The sequence below is a fragment of the Gossypium arboreum genome, chromosome 5 (genome assembly GCF_025698485.1).
Source record: "Gossypium arboreum isolate Shixiya-1 chromosome 5, ASM2569848v2, whole genome shotgun sequence".
Taxonomy (NCBI): Eukaryota; Viridiplantae; Streptophyta; class Magnoliopsida; order Malvales; family Malvaceae; genus Gossypium; species Gossypium arboreum.
Window position 1 is genome coordinate 12,898,980 of NC_069074.1, and position 9,143 is coordinate 12,908,122.

Here is a 9,143-nt window from a genome sequence, read left to right on the forward strand (position 1 = left end):
AATGTTTTACAAATTACTCCAATATACTACAGATTTTTTTATGAGGTAGCAAAAATAATCAATGTAAGACCGACATGTGACAGGTGATATGATATTTTTTTTGTATTTTATATGTTCAATTATTTTTAATTTTAATTAATTAATTATTCAGTTAATTGAAGATAATGATTTTTTTAATTTGAGATTTTTAAATTTTTTTCTTATTTAATATTAATTTGTTAAGCATAACTCAATACCTATTTTTTAACATTAATTTTCTCTAACACTGATAATATTTTTATAACATAAAAAAAATTAACACCATTAGTATTTATGTAATTTGTATAACATTTTAATAAATTTAGGTACCAAATTGAACCTAAAAAGTTTAAGTACCAAATTAAAAAAGTGTCAAATTCAAATATCAAATTGAGCTAAAAAAATTTAAATACCAAATTAAGAAAAATATTAAAATCAAATTTAAATACTAAATACTATATTAAGCCTAACAACACAAATAAAAGAAAACGATAGTCCCAGGTAAAGGAAACAAGGTTAAACGGCACCATCATCAATCAATGAACTCCACTAATAATAAAATAGCCTAATTATTACCACCCAAAATCTATTTTTTAACACTTGTAATGAAATAATTATAGACATATTTAAAATTTAATCAACATATTTTAAATATATTCTAAGTTAAATCCAAATAATATTTAACATCCAAGTTGAAAACTAGGTTAATGGAAGGGTATTATTGATATAATACTGATAAAATGAAAACTTATTTGAAAAATATATTGAAAATTCAATTACATCATTTTAAAGTTGAGGAATTAATTTAGAATTTGAATTATATTTAGAGGGTGTATAATGTAATTAACCAAAACAAAAACTTCCGGAAAAGGAAGCGCCAAGCTGGAAGGCTCATGAATTTCTCGATGGAACCGCATTGCACCGGAACAAAACCCACTTTACATCCGGCTCCGTGCTGAAAGCCAAAAGAACAGATGCAGTTTCATAGCGCCACGTCATATATTTTTTGCACTATGAAAACAAAACAAAATAAACAAAGAAAGGCCAATTGCCCGGTTGTTATTCCTACGAACTTTCAAAAAATTTAGGGATCAATCAACCTAAATTCTCTCAGTATCCATTTTTTGGTGTTTCGGAGAAAAAGAGAAAAAATCAAATTACAAAATGAATATCTTCAGGTTTGCAGGTGATATGACTCATTTGATCAGCATCTTAGTGCTGCTCCTCAAAATCTACGCTACCAAATCTTGCTCAGGTAACTTTTCCGCTATTTCCATTTCCGTTTGGTTCTCGAGAAACCGCTAAAATGTAATTTTGGCTTAACTTTGAAGTGTTCGAGTATTTTTTAACCGTAATTTTAGTTTGTTTTTCTCCTCCTGTGATCTCTCATTTTATTCGCTAACAAAGGGAAAATTACGTCATTTTTATTCTTACTTTTTGCCATTTGGTTGCTTAGTAACTGAATTTATTGAGTTTTTGTCTACTACTTCGATCTGTCCTCGTTTCTTTACTAATGTATTGAAAATTGTTAAAGGTGCAGAGCTTCATCTTTTCTTTATTTTGCTATTTGAATTTGCTTGTTTATTTTTAGGTATTTCGCTGAAGACGCAGGAGCTATATGCGCTAGTATTTTTGACCCGCTACTTGGATCTATTCACGGATTTTATATCTGTGTACAACACCATCATGAAGCTGGTCTTTATTGCCAGCTCTCTCGCCATTGTTTGGTGTATGAGAATGCACCGAGTCGTGAGGCGTTCCTATGACAAGGACCTCGATACATTTCGTCATTATTTCCTCATTTTGGCTAGCCTCATTTTGGCGCTTTTGGTACACGAGAAGTTCACCTTTCAGGAGGTGATTTCATTGAATTTTTAGTGCTTTAGAAAGCTTGATTTTATGAATGTGAATATTGATAATTCGGTACTGCTTTATACTACTACTCAGTAGTGCTACCTTTTAGAGCTAGTTCCAGACTGGGTAACTTCTCAAGTTCTAATTATACAAGCTGAAAGCAAAGCAAACGACCTGGAGTACTCAGATAAAATCATGATATATTTTTTCTTTTTGCATTCTGCTGATTCTGGATCTCCTTATTTGCTATGATAATAAAATGAGCATTTTTGGTTTGATCAACAATGTTTGGTTGTGGTATGAAACATATATTACCTGCGTTGGTGTCAATTTGTGAACTAGCTTGGTCTTCCTCTCTGTTTTTCTCACCTGTTGAATTATTTATTTATACAGCTTGACTATCATCTTTTTCCTGTCATAGTGTCATCGGTGAAAACAGTGCTGTCTGTTGATACTTAATATAAGTATTTCCTTTTTGGAAGTTCTTCAGAACTGAGTAGAACTATCACCCTTACTGTGGACAAGAACCCATTCAAATTAGTAACTTCATTGGATTCATCTCCTGTGGCCTTTGTCTTATTATTCCTTTTATTGTTTACAGTATAAGGAAGCGTTTTAATGGTTTTCTTTTGCTTTATCTTGTAATTGCATAATTTCTCTCTCTAAATTTTAGTAGTTGTACTTCAAAAGCCTGCATTAGTTCTATTCACATATACGTCCTCTCATCTTTTGCCTGTAATTTCTCTCTCAGTTTGTTTATCTCTAGCTTCTTAGTCTAATTACACACTGAGATATTTACTGGATTCTCTATCCAAAAAAAAAAAAAGAGAAAAAGAATCACTCATTTTCTAAACATATGAAAGGTTTCCCCTTTTTGATGGTGGTTCAATTTGTTATTTCATATTGTTAGCCAATTTCTCTGTTCCCTGTGGGTTCATAACTGCAATCTGATTTGATAATAAGTTTTATTCATTGCAGATCTTTTGGGCATTTTCAATCTACTTGGAAGCTCTTGCCATTCTTCCCCAGTTAGTTTTGCTACAACGAAGTGGGAATGTGGATAATTTAACTGGGCAATATGTCTTCTTTTTAGGGTACGCTTAGTTTGCATTCATACACAATTAGTAGAACACATATCTGATGTAACTAAAGCCTCTTGAACATAAAACAGTATGACAAAAACATATACAAAGAACCCCAATAATCAAATTAAAGTCTTCCACCTTAGTAACAGAACACGAGGGACCAAATTAGCACATCAATAAGCAAAAGCAATATGAACTAGCTAACTGAGACACCACCTAGCCACAACTCCTCTTTTTTGACCTGTCTATGCCAAAGCATCATCCATCCCTTTGGCTTCTCCATATACCTGTAACAGCGTGACATCTTTAATCTTTCTCCAAAGACCATCAATGTTAGGAAAAAGATAGTCCAGAACTTCCCTGGTCGAGCCTCCTCCTTAAGTGCACTCTTCCCTCTAGATCTCCACTTCTCAATTTCAGAGGTTCACATATAATGCCTTAACCATTGCTTCAAGTGAGTGAAAATAACTACTTATTTTTCCTAGGCAATGTTATGGAGGCATCAACCAAGTTAGATGATGAAATCAAGCAATCTCCTATCTTTCTTTTACACCTCTGAATTAACAAATGCAAGAATATGTGCTCAGTGTGAAAATGATATCATTTATCATTTGTCATTTTACTTTCACACAATCCAATGCCTGCTGCATCACCAGCAGTGCTAATAAATTGACACTGATCTCCTTCTTTAGACCTGATTACTTATATAATTGGTTTTTGTGTTGCTGAGCCAGCAAATTTCCAGGTTGGAGGTGTAGCGTAGTTTGAAGTAGTTACCTTTGATTTTTTTTTTTTTAAATTTCTTAAAGCATATTTTGACATGCAAATATTATGTTCTGGGCTTTTCAGTCATATCATATGAATGGCTAGTACTTTTCCAGTTTTCCCCTTTCGAATCTTCATCAGTAGAGTAGAAAGTACATGTAAATCTTCTTTCTGATTCATGCTGATTGATTAATGGATGTGAGAGAAATGATTAGAAGTTCTACAATGAAAACTTTCTTATATCTACAGCCATATTATCTACTGTAAGGGTTCTTCTCGAATTCAGAACTAGATGATTCTTCCTGGCATGTTGTATTTTTATAGCCAGTCTGATTCTCAGAAACTTAAAACATAGGAATCATAATGAAGATCGGTCATTTGTTTTCATGGCATTTGGTGAGGACTTTTAGAACTAATGCAAGTGATACTTTCCGTATTTGCAAGTGTGTTCCTTAACCTTTGGTCCTGCATCATATTAGACAAGAAATAGAGTTCATGCATATGCACAGATGTGTCCAAGTTTAAATTTGCTCAAGCTTATATTCCATTTCGCTTCTACTTGAGTGATATGTATGTGCATGTACAACCGTTGGATTAGTAATGGATTATGCTTGGACATTCTCAAGGTTGCAGATTGTTTTTGTTCAACCTCTTAATGTCTTAAAATTTGACAATACAAATTTGTGACATTCTATCAGATATCTATGAGGCATATTGATCAAATAAACTTGAATCTGCAGGGCTTATCGTGCTTTCTACATTCTTAACTGGATCTATCGCTATTTTACAGAGCAACATTTTAGTCGATGGATAGGTGAGAGGCGAAGAGCAGTGCTACTTGTGGTATTTGCTTATTTGTAACATTGATATTCTAATTTGTGTTAATATTTTGTTGGTTTTAAGCTTGCGTCTCCGGTATCGTCCAGACAGCGCTATATGCAGATTTCTTCTACTATTATTTCATCAGGTAAACGAATAGCACATTTTTAAAAGATAATTTATGCTCACATTGTTAGCATGTGAAAGAAATTGTCTTGTTTCCTTTTTAATTTTTTTTTTCGGCAGTTGGAAAAACAATGCAAAACTGCAGCTACCAGCTTGAATCGAGCCAAGGCGTTTTTTTCCTTTAGCAAGGCTACTGTTTCAAGGCATTGGATGCAGTTCCGTTATTAAGAAGAGTCCGTGTCTGGTGTTATTAATACTTGGGATACATGAACATTATTATATAGTTCTGAGTTCTGACTTTCTCACCTTGATTAGACAAGTAGCAGACCACAGTTATGACAGTTTCATCAGCTTTTCCCATTATTTTTGACATTGTAAAGATATACTCTCGCGTTTTGGGAAAATAGAAAAACGGAGCCAACGTTGACCGTATTTCGGAGTTGTAAAAGTCAAATTACGAAGCGTTCGTCTATAAGTTTTCGCTGCCTGATTGTTAGAACTCCTTTAGCTAATCTTCAAAAACCCGTCTCTACAAATAGCATCTCTGATTTGCTTGGGCCAACAGATTCTTAGTAAATTAATGAAATTGAATTAATTATGAGAGCAGTGCACGCAATAATAAGGAAACCATTTGATCTTTTAAATTCTACTAGTGGGTTAGCAAAATGACATATCTAGACAGATTTTTGCTCCGTCGAAAATTCAAGAATAAGACCCAAAAACACGGAAACCAAAACCCGGAACGCAGATGCAGCTAGGCCCAAAAGACCTAAACAGAGGTCTAAATCCAATTCAATTTTTGAAGAAATGAACAACTCTACCTCCTGGACCCGAAAGATCGAAAATTCAATTTTTTTTCGAAGGAATGAACAACTCTACCTCCTGGACCCCTTGTTGATTTTCGATCTCCTCAGATCTGCTCTGGAATCCACACCATATGCCTCCGGTTCTTTTCATTTTAGTTTTCCACTTTGTCTCTTTCTATTCTTTTTGTTGTCATTTACTGTTTGTTTATTGAGAAATTCTTTCCTTGAAAGCGATTTGCTGGGTTGATTCCGGATCTGGATTTGCATGTATAAAATATTATAGAATGTTAGTTTCTGAAATTTTGATTTACCAGATTTACTCACGGAGTTGTAGTTCTGCTTGTATTTTGATCGATGTATTTATAGGCTTGAGTTTATTTTGGTTTTTCATTTTACTCTAGCTGTTTTGAACCAATCGTTTTTTTAAATGATTGTTATCATGCATTACTTTATTTCGTTACCGTTAACTTTAGTCTCTGATTTGTAAATTGGATTAATAGGTCGCTGTTAAGTTAATAGTTTAATAGTGGTTATAATTTTACGAGAATGACAATCTGTTCATTATAGCTTCTTTGGCTTTAACATTTTAATTTATTTCATTTTCCTGGACGTGCGTTCCTTTCATGTCTCTCCTTGATTTTCTTATATAAATATGGCTGCCTATACAAAACGGTTTTCCAGTCCTCATACCTGCACAGTTCTTTCGAAATGATAATTATTGTAATTGTAGGAATTGGATGAACAACTTAGAGATTGATATCAAGTCGAATACTAACTGTGTAAGGAATCACCTATGTTTGTGTTCTAATTATTTGCTAAAGTGGAGGAAAATGTTTGAACTCTTTCAGTGAATTCATGCGCATTATTTATTTATTATTACTATTAATGAGAGGTGTAGTTACTCCGGCATCATTAATATCTGCTCATCTTTCATCTTTTGTTTTCATATACTCTTAAATGCATTATATTTGTTGCAAGTTCCTTAACTAAAAATTACTGCTGAATTAATGGTGTAATTCAGATCTGAATAGTCAATATGGGAGGAGGGTTCAGAGTACTGCATCTGGTTAGACCATTTCTTTCATTTCTGCCTGAAGTTCAGAGTGCTGACAGGAAAATTCCTTTTAGAGAGAAGGTCATCTGCACTGTCGTCTCCCTCTTCATCTTTTTGGTGTGCAGTCAGCTTCCACTATATGGAATACACTCTACGACAGGTGCTGATCCTTTCTATTGGATGCGTGTTATCCTTGCATCAAACCGTGGAACTGTTATGGAACTTGGTATTACCCCCATTGTGACATCTGGATTGGTGATGCAACTCCTGGCTGGTTCAAAAATCATCGAGGTGGACAACAGTGTTCGTGAGGATCGAGCACTCCTGTAAGTATCTTTCACATTCATCTGTAACATGGTTATTTACTGATTGATGGAACTGCCCTTTGACCCCAATGAAGGGCTATTTTTTTCTGTAGGTAGGTTAAACTCTCTGCTTCTTTTACATCTGTAACATCCAACAACTTTTATGTTATTTGTGCTTCTTGTTCACTACTGATTAAGTAGTTTCTTGTGATAGCTCAGACTGTATTTTTATGATCTATCCTTTGTGATATCTACGTGCATATTATAATATTTTGTATTTTATGTGTGCTTTTCAGAAATGGGGCTCAAAAGTTGTTGGGCATCCTGATTGCTGTCGGTGAGGCAGTGGCATACGTTCTGTCAGGTATGTATGGCAGTGTCAGTCAGCTTGGTGTTGGGAATGCTATCCTTATTATTATTCAACTTTGCTTTGCTGGAATCATTGTGATCTGCCTGGATGAACTTCTCCAGAAGGGATATGGTTTGGGCTCTGGGATCTCCCTTTTCATAGCCACTAATATCTGGTATGTTATTGCATTGTTTCCCCTTTTTCACTCAATGTATTCCTGCACATGACAGTACAAATTCTCTTTTAATTGTGCAGTGAAAACATAATTTGGAAAGCCTTTAGCCCTACAACTATCAACAGTGGTCGAGGGGCTGAGTTTGAAGGTGCTGTCATTGCTATGTTCCATCTATTGATAACTAGGACAGACAAAGTTCGAGCACTTCGCGAAGCTTTCTATCGGCAGAATCTTCCTAATGTTACAAATTTGCTCGCAACAGTATTGATCTTCCTTATTGTCATCCACTTCCAAGGTTTCCGTGTTGTTTTGCCTGTAAGATCAAAGAATGCTCGTGGACAGCAAGGGTCTTATCCGATTAAGCTATTCTACACCTCCAACATGCCTATCATCCTGCAGTCTGCACTTGTTTCAAATCTTTATTTCATCTCCCAGGTATGAATACTTAATATGAAGGGCTTCATTTTACTGTTAATGTTCAACTACCATAACTGTATTTATTTTTCTGTAGTTGCTGTACAGGAAGTACAGTGGTAACTTCTTTGTGAATCTGTTGGGTAAATGGAAGGAATCTGAATATTCAGGCGGTCAATTCATTCCTGTGGGAGGTTTAGCATACTATGTTACTGCACCTGCAAGGTTAGAAATTATTTCGCTTGCATCTCCTTTAACATGGTTAAGTACAGCAGCACAATTGGAATGCTTGATTTTAATCTTTTGGTAAATTTTCTCTTCAAATGGGCTGATCCCTTGTTTTTCTATTTCTTCCTGCAGCTTAGCGGACATGGCAGCAAATTCCTTCCATGCTCTATTTTATCTTGTGTTCATGCTTTCAGCATGTGCCTTGTTTTCAAAAACTTGGATTGAAGTTTCTGGTTCTTCTGCCAAAGATGTGGTTAAGCAGCTCAAGGTAACCTTATATGAGAACTTTTGTTCTCTCATCCATCTGTTTAGTTCTTGGGCTTTTCTATTATGATGTTACCATAGGTTTTTATTAGTAAAAAAATGACATTTTCACTATTCTATCTGGAGTCTTTTATGTGCTGATTTACTTTCATGCATGAATTAGAAATTCTATCGATCTTGAGTTCTCTGGCCTAATACGTGATTGAATGTTGTCAATGCTTATTTGTTCTGTTGATTTACGTTTCGCTCTTACCTTTTTATACAAAAAATAATTTCTAGTGCTTTGATACCCAGAAAACGGAGAGAGTTTTTGAAGGTCTAAACACAAAAGTTATACTGGATGTATTTCTGACTTCCCCATGTGTTTTCTTTGCAGGAACAACAAATGGTGATGCCTGGACATAGAGATTCAAATCTACAGAAGGAACTGAATCGCTACATTCCAACTGCAGCTGCGTTTGGAGGAATGTGCATTGGTGCATTAACTGTCCTAGCCGACTTCATGGGAGCAATTGGTTCGGGTACTGGAATATTGCTTGCCGTAACAATCATATATCAATACTTTGAAACTTTTGAGAAAGAGAGAGCCAGTGAACTGGGTTTCTTTGGACTCTGAAGCTTCTAGTCATGAAATTTTTGATGATCGAGTTTGACTTGGGAAGATGTTAAGTAGATAGCAGCTTCGTTTAACGCTCCTAGCCCTTCTAAAGTCTACAAAGATATTTAATTGCAGAACCAAGTTTTGTTACTCTTTTAATTTAAATTCCCTTTTCTCCTTAAATTCACTACATTCTCATTACTTTGATGTTACACTATGAAATGACCAAACATGCATTACAATTCATCTTTGAAAAATGGCATACATCTCAGCTTCATTAAAA

General features: G+C 34.7%; 2 protein-coding genes across 4 annotated transcripts; both read left to right on the forward strand.

Moving 5' to 3' along the window:
• Positions 1-1,000: 1,000 nt before the first annotated feature.
• On the forward strand, positions 1,001-5,142 carry LOC108451782 (ER lumen protein-retaining receptor A). The gene is made up of 6 exons (XM_017749460.2): positions 1,001-1,273; positions 1,610-1,875; positions 2,851-2,966; positions 4,463-4,536; positions 4,626-4,689; positions 4,788-5,142. Exons 1-6 carry the CDS (start codon positions 1,183-1,185, stop codon positions 4,822-4,824), a joined length of 648 nt encoding a protein of 215 aa, XP_017604949.1. The 5' UTR covers positions 1,001-1,182; the 3' UTR covers positions 4,825-5,142.
• A 122-nt stretch (positions 5,143-5,264) lies between these two features.
• LOC108451779 (uncharacterized) lies at positions 5,265-9,143 on the forward strand. 3 transcript variants are annotated; one of them, XM_053028501.1, is made up of 8 exons: positions 5,265-5,759; positions 6,204-6,252; positions 6,495-6,853; positions 7,129-7,356; positions 7,437-7,791; positions 7,868-7,995; positions 8,131-8,266; positions 8,639-9,143. In XM_053028501.1, exons 3-8 carry the CDS (start codon positions 6,510-6,512, stop codon positions 8,876-8,878), a joined length of 1,431 nt encoding a protein of 476 aa, XP_052884461.1. In that variant the 5' UTR covers positions 5,265-5,759; positions 6,204-6,252; positions 6,495-6,509; the 3' UTR covers positions 8,879-9,143. The 3 variants fall into 3 exon arrangements, with proteins under 3 accessions (XP_052884461.1, XP_052884462.1, XP_052884460.1); XM_053028502.1 differs by lacking the exon at positions 6,204-6,252; XM_053028500.1 differs by lacking the exon at positions 6,204-6,252 and having other exon boundaries at positions 5,265-5,613.